The 18,850-nt window shown below is 43.0% G+C and overlaps 2 protein-coding genes across 2 annotated transcripts; both read left to right on the top strand. All coding sequences in view use genetic code 11, as the record gives it.

Moving 5' to 3' along the window:
* Nucleotides 1–502: 502 nt before the first annotated feature.
* On the top strand, nucleotides 503–3,407 carry EGR_08883 (XK-related protein 4; the record flags this gene model as incomplete). The annotated part of the gene is made up of 5 exons (XM_024498132.1): nucleotides 503–552; nucleotides 1,088–1,215; nucleotides 1,590–1,787; nucleotides 2,041–2,411; nucleotides 2,754–3,407. The coding sequence occupies 5 exons, from the start codon at nucleotides 503–505 to the stop codon at nucleotides 3,405–3,407; spliced, it is 1,401 nt and encodes a 466-aa protein (XP_024347464.1).
* Nucleotides 3,408–5,382: 1,975 nt separating this feature from the next.
* EGR_08882 (Mitochondrial glutamate carrier) lies at nucleotides 5,383–18,289 on the top strand (the record flags this gene model as incomplete). Its single annotated transcript, XM_024498131.1, has 10 exons — nucleotides 5,383–5,716; nucleotides 6,650–6,953; nucleotides 8,999–9,124; nucleotides 9,359–9,414; nucleotides 9,485–9,575; nucleotides 10,399–10,520; nucleotides 14,824–15,020; nucleotides 15,092–15,194; nucleotides 15,715–15,918; nucleotides 17,496–18,289. 10 exons carry the CDS (start codon nucleotides 5,383–5,385, stop codon nucleotides 18,287–18,289), a joined length of 2,331 nt encoding a protein of 776 aa, XP_024347463.1.
* Nucleotides 18,290–18,850: the final 561 nt, after the last annotated feature.

The following is an 18,850-nucleotide window of genomic DNA, read 5'->3' as shown; positions in this document are numbered from 1 at the left end:
GAAATATTAGATCCTAAAATTTGTGATGCACTAGGAAATCTTTGGAAAGGCGCATCATTTATACTAGCTTCCCAAAGTAGAGCCAAAGACTCAAAACTTCGGAATGAAAGTGACTGTTGTAGCCTTCAGAAGTGACTCCCAGTGGAGGAAAAGGTTCACAGCACACACTGCCTTCTGGCCCACTGCTGCCACCAAATCAGCTCCTGAAATTGCAATACCCTACAGCAGACGAACTAGAAGGCTTTAGATAGGCCCAGTGGGAAGTAAAACCCGTGACTACTGAAGAGCTCACAAAGTCAAATATAGAAGCAATCAGATGTCGTTGCTATACAGCACAATAAAGTAATACTCATGGATTTATGTTATAGAGTATTGTCTCCCGAAGGAAATTTTGAAGGAGCTTTATTGAGAACTGAAAAAAAAAAAGTAAAATTACAGTGTTGAACCTATAGTATCTTAACTGGTCGCTAAAGTCGTAATGAGTAGTATGTACTGCAAACAGATGCCTGAGCGGTTACTGGTGGGACCCGAAAGCCACGTCACGGAGTGGAGGTACTATTTGCGGGAATTAAATTGTCCGCTTAGTTAAACGAAACATCTAATCACTGCAAAACCAACTCCCCCCCCGCCTATTTCAGTAGCTTTGGGGTCAAAGTGAAGGGCTTTTGTAATCCATTTCCAAGTTGGAGAAAAAAAAAATAAAATTTTGGCCTTAATCTCCCTGTTTAAATCTCCTATCATCACAAAAAATTTAATGTGCAAGCAAAAAGAAGGACAGCAGTAATCCCCCAGTTTTTCGTTGCCACGATACGCACAAGTAGTTGACTGGTTGCTATAGAAAGTAGAGAATTACAAGAGCAGAATCTCTGTGTGCACACAATGGGTATACAAAGCGGCTAATTTGTCCCATGGATTTTTACAGTGGGATACAGTAGGTGTCACATGACCAGTCAGAAGTGAACTACAAAAATAGCGGCTGGCATCGTCAGCATCATCATCAACAACAAGAGATGGTGGAATCATTGAAAATTGAGTCACTCCTGAATACAGGATCTGCTTAAGCTGGTCTGCTTTTTAACCATCCTAGATACGTGGAGCTGCTGGGAATTTACAGGCGTCTAAGTCGGCTGGAGAGGAGTCACGCCAAGGAGGTCAAATCGCCTCCCAAAAACTCCCAATCCCAGTATCGTGACGCGCTCCCCAGAAATCCCCAGGGTAAGGTTGCAATGAAGGTTGTTTAAAGAGACGCTTTCCGGTTAATTGAACATTAAAACAACGTATGTGGGCTTTTGATTCAATAAGGCTGATAACCTCCAGGTGTCGTGTAAGTTGATTTGCTAGCACCTGAAATGTCCCTGCAGGCAATAGCGGGTGTGCAAAGGGGCTGAGGGGCGTGTAGCGGGGTTAAATATGGACAGAGCTCCAAGTTGACGCTTCAAAGGAGATGAGACGGCTCTGTGTGATCAACTGCATGGCAAGAGCATCAAAATCTCTTTTTTATATGGAACCGTCCACTTTCCTGGGCAAAATGGGTGGAAATTCCACTTTTTTTTCAAACAAAGTGACAATCACTCAGCTATCGACTTTAGAACCAGCTGACGTTGACGAGACTGCTCGAGAGCTTGAAAACGTGCACCGACTACGTCGTCTCTTTGTTGAATTTGACTTTGATGCTTGTGTTGTGGCGTTGGCGAATGCCAGTCTTGGCGCTGGACCCTTTGCAATAGCCCAGGGTGTGCTGTACTTGCGTCGACTCATGCTCAGCCGCATGATGCCCAATTCAACCTGTAAGTTGCCGCGTTTCTACTTATTATTATTTAAGTAGGTAAGTTACTTTAAAATACCATTATCCCATAAATAGGGACTCGGTTTTTTGAACACATTTTGTCGGTTAAAGAGCCCACGATTACCAGTTGCCCTGATTAATACCCTGAGGTGGTCTAAGAAGTACTATTTCGTGCAGAAGGACTGAGAGACCAGGATCAGAGATCGGTGCGGGAGCACAGCCAGCTTTTGTCACTGCATTGTCTTCCCTTACAGCGGGTGCTATTCTGGCCGCCTTCATCTTTTCCATCCTCTGGCTAACCTCGGCGGCGTGTCAATTTCAGCCAGATGCACACTACCTATCCTGCGCTGAACTTCTTCGTCTACCGGCACATCGGCACCAACACCTAGTCTCAGCCAGTGGACGGATTCTACTATTCTTTGCACGGGGATTCCATATTACCATACGGATGATCACCTTCACACTCTTTACTGGGATTTTTTATTGGCTACTTGCGGTGGTGGTGGTTGTGCATCAAGTACTCTATCTTCTTTTACTACTGGTTTATCGAGGAAGCAAAGGAATGCTGTCATCTGCCTATAAAGCAAGTCCAAACTATGGGAGACCGTTGGATCAACGGCTTAAGGTTAGTGCGCGATCCAGATGTCTGTAGAGTTAACCGTTCATTTTTTATTTGTCGATCCACTCATTCATCCATCCCCTTAACTGCAAAAGCACTCATTTTTCCAGTGATCCTTTCTTCAGGGTTTGGTTTGGCCATCCACCCTTGTTGGAACCCACATAAAGCGGGTCTGCTGTTTAATTTTTTTTCAAAAGCGATATAATCACGATTGTAACCTCATACAAAAGGTGATAAACAATACAACCACTTCATCAGCAGCTCCCTTCCCCCCCGCCCCCGCAAGCTTTGCTATAACAAGAGCGTGCTTTACACAACAAATAATGCTTTCTTTTTTGTCCAAAATAGACCAAAGGGATTCTACGGCACTTGGGTACGGATCTGCTCTACACTTACGTCAGTATCTTTGATTTTTTCAACGGTAGTGCAGGTAAAACTCGCCTGCGAGTGATAATCTACTACTTTACCTACTACTTGGAGAACTCGGCAATGATTGGTGCTTGGTATGCGGCCTACCCCTTCACTGCATCATGGTACCACCTCCCAGCTCTTCTAGTTGTGGTAACAGTCCAGTGGATTGGCGCCATCTTCCTTCAACTCTACTTCTTCTATTTTTCCTCTTCGCCACGTGGAACTTCATTGTGTGGACTATGCTGCCCGGATGAATTGAGAGGTCCCGTGGAGTTGGTCTACTCCCCGGCCCCATTTACCTATCCTCCTGTTCAAAATGCACACCATCTTCCTCCACCACCCATAGATAATCCCTCGTTTATCCTGCAACCTACTTCACTCTATTCCCGACGAGGTCAACTGGGTCCTGAACCAGGACATAGAGAACCTTCTAGAACGGATTCTCTAACCGTGGTTACTGCGGAAATGCCAAGAAAGCCGCGATCTCGTTATCTCTACGTGAAGGACCCCGTGGAGGATGAATCAATGGAGGAGTGGGATGAGCGGGAAGGTGTGGAGGGTATTATTCCTCTCGAAGACGAGGATGTGTAAAAATCCACCACAAAGCCACAAAAGCATGTACATAAACAGAATGAGTATATTTATTTAGTAGACGATCATTTGCTGAGCCTTGGATTGAACCATTTATGTAATGTAAGGCATTTTAAATGTGTCATAATAAATTTGAGAGAAGACTTCTTTTGATATTCGCTTACCTGGTTACCTATGCTCCGTCTTGCATCCATCCATCCATATCCATCTGTCTACCTACCCGTCTATCCGTCCAACTAACCCGTATCCATTCATTCGGTATCCATCACTCCATCCTTGCACCCTACCAGCCCGTATTCATCCATATCGCACCCATTCATCCGGCGTCCATCCTATCGAAATTCATCTTTCCCGATTTTGTCCATCAACTTATATATTTTGGCTCCATCCATCTACTAGTCGAAGGTTAATTGACAAGCATAATGTGTATTTATATCTATTGTTAGCTCGAACTTGAGCGATGGAGGCAATTTGAATCACCTCTTTGCCTAATCATAATTAATGAGATAAGTAAATTTTAGAAACGCTTTACCTGGTAAAGACAATAAGTTTCATTCAGCAGGACTTCTTTTTACTCAGAACTTTATTGTATCGTGAGATTGTCTATTTCCTGCCCGTCTCTCCAATCCCGAGTGCATCGACTTCGACGCTGTTATCAGAGCCACTTAGGACATGAAATGAAAACTTCAGTAATAGGGCATCGCTCAAATCCACTGCACACGGGCTTGGGTGGCCCATCCCAAAAAACACGGACTACGCATTCAACACCTATGCGGAAGGTGATTTTACCACATCCATGCATTATCATCAAGGCGGTCAGCGGGTAGGGCTAATGAGCCAGAGACCATCGAGGTGGACGCGCAAGCATTCAGTCTACGCAGTGATGCCTTCAATTTCGCCGCCTGGAAAATCTCCACTTCGCCCCCCGAATACGCCACCATGCCCTCTCTAGGGTGACTAGAGAAAGCAAGGCTCTAAGGCTTTTTAGGGGATGAATCCGACTGTAAAAATAAAGTAGTTTTTATTGAGGACTAAAAAGCTTTTAAAGTGAAAAAAAAGACGGAGAGTACTCTTCGGCTTTTAGTAAACTTCCTTTTTGGCTTTCATCGACGAGACTGTTGTCGTTAATCTCGCTCTCGTCTTTTGGAGGTGACTAAACCCACCATCTGTCATTATCTCTGACCGCTATAACACAGATTTTTCGCGCAAAATTAATATCTCACAGATTTATACCCCCAAGAAAGAACATCTTTTTTACAAAATAAATTTACGCCTTTCTTTTGATTTTTTGCTCGCATCTTCACGAGTTTTTCGACTTTATTACCTCTCCTTTCAACGTCGGCCATGTTGACATCTTCGGATTTGCATGTTCTGCACCACTTCGAAAGAGAATTTTATGCCCCATGAGTTTGCACTTTATTTTCACAATTTTAGACAAGACAAATGTGAAGAAAATCGGTTATTTTTGAACAATAAATAGGTGGAATTCAGAGGACTTCCTCTAAGGGCAAGGGCTCAGACCAAAGCCCACTACCATAAAAATTAAAGAAAAAACTGTGCTTTTGTTCCTTAAATAAGAAAACCATTGTATATTTATCAGTTTATTTTACTAGAGGGATCACAAATTAATAGGAACGTTTGTCACATATCTGTGACACGTGTTAACGTGCGTTTAATTTTCTATGAAACTGTAATGTAACAATGCATTTGGTTGAATTTTTGACTCCAAGTAAAACAACAAACGCTTTCGTTTAAGCCTGGCATTGATAGAATGGACCGTAGATAAACGAAATCGATTGGTTAGATGAAATTAAGACGCAATTCAAAGTGACACCTCTCAGATCCCACTAAATCATCAATCTTGCTTTAGATCCTGACCACTAGTAACCCTCCTATCCCCCTTCCCTGCCCGCCATTGGTCCGTGGTGGGAGTATAACAACGTCCAAACACAATAGCACGGCCACTCACGGTAATATGTTACTCCAGATCCTTGTCATCAGCGCGCTTCTAACCAGTCAGTCGAAGGGATTCGATGGGTCTTCAACAGCTCAGGAGTCCCTAGTGGACGTGGATCTCGGGTTAGATGGTGTGGAGGAGGGCTTAGGAGTGAGGAAACGGGTCATGCTGCTACCACTGACGGGGAACGGTGCAACCGAGCGTTTGAGACGCCTTATCTACGAAGTGGTGCATTGTATGCGACCCTGTCTCAACAATGGCATCATGATTCTTCCACGAAATACTGTCGATGTCTGCAGATGCATCTGCCCACCCAGTCACTATGGTATCGCCTGCGAGTACGAGATCAGTGGTGAGGTGAAGACGAGACGACAGTTGTTTTAATTTGTCAAAATGATTGATTTTTTTAAGAGAAAAGATCATGCACCCACACTCGAGATGTTGTTCTGGGCTATTTTGTTGGTTAGGAATTTTCTATGGCTTCATATGAGGAGTTACGGTGAAATTAATGGATGGCTTGTGCATTTTTCTAAAATTCAGGAACTTTTTAAACAATATTGCTAACAAAGGCTTTCAAAGCTTCGATTGTATTATCCAAGTCATTGGCAAATTTTGCATGTTAAAGGAAATCGGCGATAAATGTATGCATTATTGGATCCCCACTTGCCAGAACTGAGTGACATTTCCACATTATTTTACGAACATTATTTTTCTTACTTAATTACCAGCAAATATTCTAAAAGTGACGTGTTGTTAGCGTAAACTATGTATAATATTGAGTTCAATATATACTTGTAAATAAATGGTATTAACTTATTTCGTCTAAACTACCGTAGCCAATTTAAGTAAACAATAAAAATCTCCAAAACTTCGTGGAAATGAAACTCGACAACAAAAAGGATATATTGGAAGAATAATTAAAAACTAATATTTAGTAAAAAGCTTAAACATCACACAACATTTCGACGTCTACTTTTTTGAGGTAATTTAATAATAAACATACTGATAAATTATGTGGTTTGTGCAAAATCAGATATTTAAGAAGGTCAATAGTTGACAAATATCTTGTTTAAACTGGGGTGGCTGATTTGGCGTAGGCTTTGCAATTATCGACTTAAAGTGCTGTCGAATATGCCGCGGATTGGTTTCTTATATCTTATAAGCTATTAACGTAAGCTTATGAATAATAAATTCGGCCTAATTCTGGGTTCTGTCTATCATGACAGGATTTGGAGAGGCCGTAGTTTCCGCACTTGATCTTGGATGTTCCTTCGTTGTGGCTCAGTTGCCATCAGATCATATGTAAACTTTCGCAATGCTCTCCCACAAACAGCTTTAGTTCATGACCTTTATGCAATAGTGGAGGAACAAATATTCTCCTTGCTCTTGTATCCCTCATGTGGGACGGCTAGCGGAGTACGAAATGATCGCATCTGGGGGGTATGCGACGACTTCTCTCCGACATGTCGAGTGAAGGTAGTCGCGGTGTCCTTCCGCGCAAAGGAGGTTACGACATCACTCCCCACGCCATGCATTGTGGGCAGATGTGTGCGTCCGTGGGAGTGGGGTCACGCTGACATGGCAGCTCTGTCACCGAGTTATCTATGAGGGAATCAAGAGGTCTGGCAATTGAAGGGAGTGGTGTGGTGGGCGTAGGACAAGAGACACGCCTTGAGAGAGTGAAATAAGCCCAAAACACTTTTAGGAACTACAATAAGTGACTTTTGGGACTTCAGGATTGAGCTAACAGTCAGTATCTGAATTAAGAAGCTCTAAAAAATGCTAAAAAGAATACTTATGAAGAAGAAAGTGTAAAGCACCACAAGCTCATACTTGAAATCCATTTTCCGACCTCTGATACGAAAAAAATGCAAGCAAAATGCAGTTGCAAATCTTACATATATTTAAAAGTAGCAGATCATCTAAAATTAAACAGATGGGCAAAATTCCAAAGTGCGCGTCACAAACGATTTAAACGGAAGTTTTTTCTCGAAGGCAACATTTCTATGGTGATTAGCAGCGATGAATAACTTGCATTGTCACAGTGCCCTCTTTTCATTTGCAACAAAAATGCCGTCAAGTTAGGACCCTCTTCGAGTGCACTGATGCAGTTTGACGACCCGAAGATTGGTAGTAGCACCTCGACCACGTGCCACCATTCCCTAGTTGATGGCACGACTTTCCTGTCGTCAGTCTTTGCTCCCTTCAAAATTGGCCACCGGTTAAGGAAAAGTTCCTTAGTTTTTGCCAGAATTGGTAGCTCTGAAATGTCTTTGTCTCAAGGGCGAAAGTGGGCATTTTCATAGAAACAAGGGATGTTCGGTTTAAAATTATTGAGAACTTGCAAGAAAAGTATCCTAGTAGACAAACTTCAGTGAAACTCACATATTGGATTACTATAATACGATGATTGTTTAACTCTCAGTTTGTCTTGGCCATTGTACCTCGATGGGTGGGCTGGCCTTGGGGCCATATCAGTAGCCCGAATACCTCTATGCCGAACATATATACCCAGGCTGAGTATTATGTTTATTTTCGTCGACAAGGAAGTCTCAAGGCGCTACTTTACAGCGATATTAAATGAGGAAAAATAAAAATCCACCGAATAAAAGTATACTTAGCATAAACTGTAGTGAGGTGATTTGCTGTTTTGTTTAATCACACGACCAATTAGGTGCAAGCTTGTCAAACTTTTACAACGAATAATGGCTCACAGGTCATATTAAGGCCTTTTATCTTTTCTTTTTTGATAACATATTAATTGCGCTGGCGCTTATTTATCCACATATTGTATTTTCAAACTGAGTTATAGGTCCTGAGTATGCCAGTAGCTTCAGTACTTCTGTACGTCAGAAAAATATATTCCCTCCTACACTTTTATTGAAAAAGGACGGTGGTTTATCCCTTGGAATTAGTGGGGTACCACTTTTGTACTTTGAATTAGCCTACTTGTACCTCGCTGGGTGGGCTGGCCTTCGGGCCATGCCAGCAGCCTTTCTCCATGCTGTATATATATATTCTGCCCGAGTATTGTGTCTTCTTTTGTCTTCAGGGAAGTCTCGAGACGCTACATCGATGGCCACTTACAACTTCAAAAATTCTCAAGGTGTCAATATTTAATCATTTAACATATTATTTCCTATAACCATTTTGGGGAAACCGCTTGGTAACTACATACAAATATTTAGAAAAAACAAAATTTTGCCTCTAAAAAATTACTTTTTTAAAAAATGTGAGGTTGGGCTGGATTTGCACAGAACACGCAGCACGGTTAAAAAGTACGAAAAAAATGGGGATCTGATTATGCTAACACAGAAACAACAAGTTTTTGAAGCAATTTCAGTAAAAAAGCAAAATTTTTTGTATAGTTTTTATTAAATTTTCATATATTATTTTTTTTGTTTTTTGCATATAATTTTTGCACATTTTTTTGTTTAAGTTCTTGATTTGTAAGGCGCCTATCTACTTTCATCGGTCAGTTATTTGGGCGTTTTGTTCGTTCTCCGCCGGTTTTCGAGTCGTATCTTTTTTCGTAATTTACCTCACAAACCCCCTGTAAGATATGCCTGAGAAAAAGCAATGGGATCGGGATGCCAGTTTTTCGTATGACTCTGTAATATGTCTACACGTTTAGTCTTGTGCCCAAAGTGATAAATGGTGGTATCGCAGGAATTGTCGGTGTTTCATGCGTATTTCCCATCGATTTGGTGAAAACACGACTACAGAATCAGCAAAAAGGCGTAATAATGTATAAGAATATGTGAGTGTACTATACAGCTTGCCTCATTCGTTTTATTTGGGTAGCTTTTTTGCTACTCGATTGGAAATCTGATTTTTCCTGTAAATGTTTTTCTGGGTCTTGGGTCAAGCGGTGTTCTGCTTATTAACTATTTTTTTGTTGAATATATTAATCTTAATTCTTTGAAATACTAGGAACTATATACCAGGAATCTGATAAGTGTTAGCAGCTAATTTTACTGCTCAAAAATTTTAGCCTCGATTGCGCAAGAAAAACCTATCGGTCTGACGGATTTTTTGGAATGTATAGAGGTGTGTTTTCTACTTTTGTCCAACTTTTCCTTTTGCGCATGTGTCAACATTATTTTGAGTTTTGCGTCAGGATCTGGCGTTAATCTACTTCTCATCACCCCCGAAAAGGCCATCAAACTGGTTGGCAATGATTTTTTCCGATATCATTTGAAGACAGAAGGGTGAGTCTTACCAATTTTCTATCCGTTTTTCCTTGATGTTTGCTTGTACACTTTTATGCCACTTTAGGGCCTGCATTTCTCGACATTTCAATTCATAGCGTACACACTGATACATCGACAGATTTAATATTACTAAATTTCCTTATCTAATGTGCAGTTCGTCAGCAGACTTGCGGTTTTTTTGTCTATTTTTGCTCATAACCATAGATTATAGGTTGGTTTAGTAAAATCTAAGAACTTAACTATATTTTAAGAAGTTACGTAAGCTGTCTTCGCATAAATTGCCATTATTCCTTTCTTGACAATGAGTATTTAGTTCTTGTCATGAGGCACGAATGTCAATAGAAATGAGTTTGCGCTCTCGTAGCATCTCTTTGCTGTATCCACTTTGTATTCGTCCCCGCTCTGGACTGATAACATGTATGCCAAACTAAGGATTGTTTATTTGCAAGGCAGAATTGCCAATACAACACTTCTTGGCACGAATGGTTACTGTTATTTCCCTTGATCTCGCTTGCTTTAGTGTAATCGGTAAGTGTTGAAACTTTTTTCTACCAGGATTAGAATGTGTTGGAACTGTTCTCGAAGATGTCTTAAGGGAGATTATTATCATATGAGCAGTGCGAACACGCCTCCTTGTCATTATTGTGAATGTCAAATTGCGCGAAAATGGAAGGGTCCGTGCACTAGAATTTGAAATTGATGTGTGTCAGTTCACTACAACAATGTACTTTGCGATATTTGCGACTAAACAGTACGATCCTGTTTGGTCTCATAGTGCATAAGGACCAGCTAGACTTTACCCTTTCCTCTACATTTCGAGGGTCCCTCTCACGCCAATTCGAGAAATGATTGCTGGTGGTGGCGCCGGTTTGTGCCAAATTATCGTTACAACTCCCATGGAACTGCTTAAAATCCAAATGCAGGATGCCGGCCGAACACGTGGTGAGAATGTCTCTTTCATTTGATTTTTCAATTTAATTTTCCATGTTGCTAAGATACAGTCAATATCGTGATTACAGAAAAGTTTGGAGACTGATGCTTAGGAAGAAAAATAGGTAAGTTTGTGGAATGACCCCCAGTGCTTTTTTTGTTATTCATCATGGTTGTGAGTAGCAGTACTATTGCCTGTTGGTACGTGTCCGGCTTAGATTTCGCAGTTAACTTACATTACGTGGAAATTCTGCGTGTTGGGTAGGAACCATTTGGGTGCCACCAAAGTCCTCGGAAAATATTTTGGTGCTCCACATAATTCAAGCTTCATTACACTTAAGCTTCTCCATCATTTGAGGCTGAGAACCCCTTTTGGGTTTAATATTCTAAACTACTGTAATTTATTAAGATTAAAAGCGATCCAAAAATCGACGGGTGCGATATAGTCGGAGACCTGGTTGCCTATTCGCTAAAAAACAGTTAACTCCGGTGGAGTCTCTTGAAACGGCTGCATGAATTTTTTGCGAGAAAACGACCCTAACGACCTCAGTAATGATAGGCTTAAATTTGGGGCAGAGAATCTGGTAACTCCTTTGATGATGTTTTGCATGCGACAGGTTAAGAATTTCAAATTTGCCTATCTAGAGGCGGCGTGATTACCTATAAGTCGGCGATATTTGTTGCTTCTTTTCTTTCAATTGTTGCATGGATTTCGTAGTTTTCTTCTTTCCAGAGTGAATTCATGCTTCAGTAAACTTCATTGATTGCTGGTTTGCAAGACAAAAGGTAGACATCTGTTCTCAAGTTCGAAGCGCTGGTAAAGTGTGCAACCTTTTTGAAAGCACCTCATCTATTTACACTTCCCAACTTTCAGAACTGATTTTTATAGTTTTTAAAAAATACCGTTGAGCAGACTGCTTCAAAATCACCTATTTAACAAGGGGCCTTCTACCAGTGCCTTCTTGTGGCTCCTCCCCTTTGCCTGTTTCCGTTTTGTTTATCAGTAGCATTGGTATCATGGCACTTTTATTAATAGAAAATCTTCTGTTTTTAAGTCAGTTAAATCGTATACTTGGAAGGCGGTTTTTAAACCCCAGTTCTTGAGTTTGATAGTAATTTAATCTAGTTCTCGTTTCCATACCTCCCTTCTCGCCAAAACACAGTTATTACCTATTGGTGAATCACATGCGTTAGGTGAATCGAACAACCAAATGAATTCGTGAGGTTTGATTGAATCGTCTCTACTCAGTATTATCCTTTCGAAAAGCAGTTGCGTGGCTCACCTTTATTGCAACTATCTTGGCCCTAGAAGCAAGGGATCAAGCCTCATCCCTAGTTACCTGCCTTTCTATGCCACATTTATTTCCCAACTGTCTTCTTATTCGCGTGTGATCATGAGTTTTTCCTGTGTGAATGCCAAGTTGATTATTATCATCTGGAGAAGTAGAAATCGAGGAGTGGAGAGTGCGAGGGTGAGGGTCTGGGTGGGAGAGTATCTATCTCAACCTACATCCTAACTAGGGTGCACGAGAGGTCATGTGTTTTGTGATCTTTTGTAAATTGGAATTTTACCAGACTGACTACTCCCGGTTGTTTTTTAAGAACAAATCGTGTTTCTAACGCACATTTGAGTTGAATTGAGATGTATCGGGAGGGGTAGTTGCGCCTGCGATTTTGCTTTGGCATTCGGCAAGTGAGGACTACATTGGAAACGATTGAAGCCGCAGTGTATCACATATACAAACCGAACGGACTAAAGTATGGCCTCGGGAATACGGACTGAATAATGGATCAATTGGGGATATTTAGTGGTCTACTTTTCATCACGAGTCAGTTCCTCCATGCTAAACAATAAGTCTCCTGAGAGACTTTGGAATGAAGCCTGAATCAGCTGGAAAAGGCGACAATCTTGCATATTCATCAGGGCATTTCATGCGACATTTTAAGATAGGCACGAAGAGGGTAGCAGAAAGGCGGTAGGTAGTACCGTAAAGACTAAACGTTCGACTGATCGAACCATGTCTATCTGTACTGTATAATGTATGCTCACAGAGAAAAGCGTGTTGCGACTGGCTGTGCAAGAACTTACGCCAACTTTCAGGGCTAACCGATACCTCGGGAAAAGATGCGTCAATGTCCCACATCATCATTCCTCGCAAGACAGTTATGCTGCAGTTTGTGCCCATGTTTCAATCTTAGCTGCCCTCCTACTTCATCCTCGTACAAGCGCTATTTTTCATTGGTGAATTTCTTCCCAGGTTGCGACAGAATCATTCCACTTGGTCGCAAATAGATGTGGATGTCCGAAGCGATGTGCATTTGTTGTCACACCAGTGAAACCACTTGTGAGCAAGCAAAGCTGATTGGCTCACAACTTCAAGAGACTTCCAACCGCTCATTAAGAGCGCATGTGCAGGTGATTTAATGTATGGAGCTGGCACACACACATACACATCCTGTATTTGCAATGGCCCTGGTAAAGCGGAGAGTAGCTCAAGATTTCCATAACCCCTCTCAATCTGGAATGACGAGGAAGTTGATTATGGCAATTAAAGGTGCGCTGTCTTGCCTAACTTCTCATCCCTAGAAGTCGAACATCTTCCAAAGGTCTCTCACTGCTACAGGCACTCCGCAACAAGAAGTCGACTTGAACGATCATTCCTCTGAAGTGTCAAGACCTTGCGTATAATTCGACATTCGCATAGAAAGGATGCAGGGGTGAATAAGTCAACTTATTTTACTGGTCACTGACACGTCCTGGCTGCCAGAAGTACGTAACATCAACCGCGAGAACGTTGCCTTTTTGATTAGCCTCGGAGGCGTTTGTGAGAAGGCTGGAACATGCAAACACGGAGTTCCATTGGGCAGCATTATCCTCCCCGAAATTGAATACTTAACTTCCCCGTCCGAGAAAAAATGGTTTTATATCCTTACAACTTTCGATGAATAAGACCTTAAGGGTTTTTCCCGTCAGTTCGATGACCTTCTTAGCCTTATCACAATCTTCAATGCTGGTAACTATTCCTGTTGGACCTCAAATGTAGACTGGACGATTTGAACCCTTCTCGGTCTTTTCTGGCCACCTGTGCTGTAGCCCTCGATGCGTCGGCCGGCAATGCGGGACGTACGAGGGAACGTGCCGCTGGGTAATGGGTCAACAAATCAAATTGTAACGGTGAAAGAGGAGGCATAACGTGCAGGAAGACCCTCTGTTGTGTGTGGGCAAAGCCTCTTGGAGTTGGTGGTGAGGTCAATCACATACAAAATAACGATGAAAAGTGGAATAGAAACAAAGGTGGCTAGAACAAGGCTGTTTCAACCCTCGCTGTGTCCATTTTTATAGTGCACTAAGATCCTTCTCTTGTTCCGTAGTGCGACGCGTCTAGGCATTGTTTATGCGGCGTCAAGTACAGCCCTTCACCCCTGCAAGGGTCACTTGTGTAGTCGAGTAGTGATAAACATGCGGGTGTGATCATTCACTCTAGTCGCCTGCGGAAGCGCTCTTTTGAAATACAAGTTCAAATTGAGGTGGAGCTAACTTTATGGTGGTACTTATTAGCCGTTTCCGTCTTTTGGTTGGTTGTGTGTACCGTTAATCCTCTGTTTTGGCTTCGGAGGCCAATTCTTATACAGTGATGATCTTACTATGACAATGTGGATGTCAAGGTCGTTTGAGGGTTGTGATTTTCGTAGTTCTTGAGTTACCACTGGACGTGCAAATTCGGAGGTCTAAATGGGCTTTTGGATGGTTCCTCAATGGTTGTGACTAGTGAACGTTAAGTCGGGACAAATGGCGTAGGCCGGTCTAGACATTACGAATAAGGATGCGCATGTGGAACAGCGCTGTGGGGGTGAATGAGGGAGGAAATGTAGCCCTCCCTGGTATCTCCTTACACGGCAGATTCATTTGTCGTAGGGCATTCGTGTAGTGTGAACTGTTGATGGACAAGTGTGCGTCATTAGCCATTCCTGATTGAGATGGCTCTCGTAGGTCGCGATGGTTTTTCTGTGCTATGCGGAACATCAGGCCTTAAATGCTTTATTGAGGTACAGGTTTGGTGAATTTGAAAATCTCCATTGGATTTGAACACCCTAAATATGAGAGAAGGTGGAGAACTGCGCTGGAATGAAATGTCCAATCTACCGATATTTGAAGTAGGCTTCACTTGATGCGAAACGTCGACAACAGCTTTAATAGCGGTACTCAAAAAGTACCATGCTTGTGAAACGACTTTTTTGTTACTCATTCATGAAGTTGGACGTTGCAGACATGTGATACTGTCTAGACGACTGGCTTAACTGTCCCCTTTTTTAGGTGGAACCGCCGCCCCGGTAGCCTCAGCTAATGCTACTGTGGTGACAGCCAAACGCCTCTCCGCCACTCGTCTAGCGCTAGATCTTGTTCGACAGAAGGGCATCTTCGGTCTCTACAAGGGTGTGGGAGCTACGGCACTTCGAGACATCACCTTCTCCATCATGTATTTTCCCCTCTTCGCACATTTAGACAACCTGGTACTTCATCCTTTTTTTATCCCCTCTTCTGTATATCAGCTGAGGTAATTGAAATCTATTCTCCCTTGAAGGGTCCACGTAGAAGTGACGGTACAGGAACGGTTTTCTACTGGTCCTTCCTCTCTGGATGTACGGCTAGCACGGTGGCAGCCTTTCTGGTGACTCCCGTGGATGGTGAGCATGTGTTCCTGGTCTCCTTGATTTTGTTGACAAGTGATTGGGAGGTCCGACTTAAAAGAACCCGCTCGGGATAACACGCCCACGGAGGTTGTCTGAGAAGGCGGCAGTCCTGTTGAAATCCAAATGGCAACTCTTTTGATTATCGACTTAACCATATCCTGTTTTGGAATCCAGGTTACTGCAGACGAGCCTCGCTCTCACTCAAGTGTCTACTTTGATGACGTCGTGCAGGGGGCTGTGTGAAGGTGCCAATCAAACCACCCACATAAACATTAGGAGGTGAATTGTCAGGCAGAACTGGTGGGTCACCAGTTCTCTACAAGGCAAGAGACGGTTCGTAGGTTTTCAAGTGAAACCGTGGAAGGAAAAACCTGGGCTACCGCAGTGGTATTGCAGTCCTTGGAAAATTGATGAAATTATTCCTTCTCCACTACTAGTACCGTGTTTGACATTTCTTCAGCTTCTGTTCATGCTTATTTTGCATATCCTTCGTCTTATCCGCCGTCTTTTGTAGTGGTGAAGACCCGTCTACAGACCCTGTCACATCTGAAGGGTGAGATGCAATTCACGGGCATCGCGGACTGCTTCTACCGCACCTTCCAACGGGAGGGTTTGAAAGCCCTGTTCAAGGGCGCCGGCTGTCGTGTCATGGTGATGGCACCTCTTTTCGGCATCGCGCAAACCGTCTACTACCTTGGAGTGGCCGAATTTCTACTCAGTTTGGGCAAGACGAGGCACATTTAGGTGTCACAGTTATCCTATCAATCAATCAATCAACAAACCGACTAACCCACGAAAGAACTCCTTGATTTCCGCGTAAATTTTGTACAACTGAAGCGCCATGTAGCCTTAATTTGTTTGTTTGTCTGCGTTGTTAGCGATTTGCTAGTATGTTTGAGGTGTTGATCTCCTGTAGGTTGGAAGAGTAAGAATGTGAATCAAGTAAATAACCTCCGTCTTCTTGTACAAAGTCCTCGTGTAAACTCCGAACAGGGCTGTTGAATGTGTAGACTTAAAGCACAGCATTGTGATGCACTACAACTGAAGTAGATCTTTGAGGGTGTCACGAACTGTCATAGGTCTTTCCTCCCGACGGCGTGTGCCTGTTTCCCTCCTCTACCGCATTTCTGGATCACAGGAGTTGGATTAAATGAAACTCCTGAAACACGCGCAGTGAATGGGATGACTTTCACCCTGTTGGTTGTGACTTCCGGCTTGTCAAATCGGAAGTAGACCGTCCTGGAAGTTGTGACCAGCATTGGTGCAGGGTGTGTGTGTGTGTGTGCGGAGGTTATGCATGCTCCCCTCCTCCAACACATGGGTCCAATGCGCGGATGGAAGTAACTTGTAGTTGTGGTTCAATTAAATCATTTGCTAGAAAGTGGTACCAGCAAATGCACATGGCCTTGGACATCCACATTCATTCACGACCAAGTGGTTTGATCCTAGTGGAATCCTGGGGCGAGGTTCGTCAGTATTTTTCCAGCGTTTGCTCTGTGGCACGAATGGTGGCGGTGCTGCAGTTCTTGTGTACTTTCGTAATTTGCGGAATCGTCAACGGCATGCCTTTATGTTCCTCTGACGCACAGATGGATGTGCACCGGTGGAGGAGCTCTCTTCTACAAAATGTTCAGCATCTCGTCCAATTCACCTATTTAACCTCAAGCAGATAAAGATGGCCAGTGCCCCGAAATCCAGTTCAGGACGGGTGCGTTGTGTCGATCTTTGTTAATTTTTCAAGCAGCCTGTCAACTCATAGATCATTAGGCTGAGATAACCCATCGAAGTTGTCGTGACCTAGGTCACAATAGTCGAATTACTGTTGGTGAACTCATTTTTACCTGCCAGTGGGTCTGAATACCATTGGCTTACCAACGACTCGAGTAATGCGGGTACAAGACTTCGATACAGCTGTCTTTGTTCACCGACGTGGATGAGTAAGCAGAGTGCATGACGTGTGTGTACGTGACTGCTGGCCATAGGGGGGTTTAACTGTCCCCTATTTGTCGTACTTTAATTGGTCGCGGTATTTTCTTTGACTATTGGGTTGTCTGATGTCTGTTTTTACATGACACCGGCCAATTGAGAGAGTTGAGTAGGAGCACGAGTTTTGAGGTGATCGAAAACTGCCCAAAGAAAAGGGGTGCACTTCCAGAGGATCAGAATAGAGTTATTTTCTTGAGGTGCTCACCCGGAGGACCCCTCACCTTGGAGGCTAGGTCTACTCCTAGGGAGACGTTTCTACGATTAACCCGCCTGGATTGACTATAAGAGATTTCTGGAGGCGTTTGAAAGCCCGTGCGTCATGCTCCGAGCGTTCAAGCCTTCAATCGATTTGTTGTCATCCGTCGCGCACTTCAAGGCATGGCGTCGATTTAAAACCGTCCAACACCAGATCCATGCCTTTGTACCTTCTCTTTCACTCCTTTGTGCTTATCACCTCCCTCGTGGAGGCTATTTCAACGAGTGATCGAGAGATGCTCACCTTCCTCCACGTCTCGGCTCGTGTGGGTGTGCAGCCACCTGCCGTTAACATGCGCCCACTGCTCTGGTCTTCCGAGTTGGAAAAGCATGCTCGGTTCTGGGCCAAAAGGTGCTCCTGGGGCTTCCCCGATCCAGCTATCCCAGAGGAGAAACCTCTATTTTATGTGGGCATCAATATCGCGATGATATCTACCGAAGGTTTGCGTGATTTGAACGAGGCACCGCCTTCCATAGAGACTTTCTTTAACCTGTGGGACATTAACAGATACAACTTCGACTTTGAGTTGAATATCTGCAGAGGGGGCTATTGTGGCCAGTATAGGCAGATTATTTGGGCTGATACAGAGTACCTCGGATGTGAGAGGAGTGTCTGTGATCAGGGGGTAAAACGTCACGTGCTTGTTTGTTGTTACTACCCCTCGGGTAATTACTCGGAGCTCCAACCCTACCAACATTTGGAAAGTGAGGGTGATTTTCCGCTGGATGAGGAACCGTGGATTATGCGACCGTATGAGGAGACTTTCACCTGGGTCTTGGATTCCTTCATGGCCAATTCACCTTCTGCGCTCGTTTTGATGTGCTTTTTAGCTTTTCTGCTCTTTTAAATCCTATAAAGTGTATGATCTTTAAATCGACTTCCTTTCGACTATGTCTACTGATGTGAATTAAGTAGAAGCGGTTTCTCACTGATTGATTTATAAAACTGGGAAGGAAAAACAATAAAATGCAGAAAGTGAATAATTTTGTAATGCTTATTAAATCTAAAACGTCTTTGCAAATTACAAATCCTTGGAGGATTTAAAAGGGGGCACATTACCATATCATAATTGGCGGGATCTGTGGGATGTTTATTCGGTGACCTGACACTTATTCGACCGCATCTTTGACACAAATACCACCTCTTATCGCATTTAAAGACCATCGATTGGGACAGAACGCTGTTCAATCTAGTAGGAGTTGTAGACTTAGGTCAATTATTGTCTCACACATCAACAATATACATAAGTGCAATTTTGGGTGGGCCAAAGTGCTGATTCCCTACTTTTCGATTAATTTTTGTTTATACCATTTAAAATTCTAGAACTTTTCGACTTACTTTAAGTAAAAAAACAGGGAGATCAAGACCTTTGATATTTGGGAACTAGAATCAGTAAACAAATTGGAGC

The sequence above is a fragment of the Echinococcus granulosus genome, assembly GCF_000524195.1.
Source record: "Echinococcus granulosus chromosome Unknown EG_S00122, whole genome shotgun sequence".
Taxonomy (NCBI): Eukaryota; Metazoa; Platyhelminthes; class Cestoda; order Cyclophyllidea; family Taeniidae; genus Echinococcus; species Echinococcus granulosus.
This window is presented reverse-complemented; position numbering and strand designations above follow the sequence as displayed.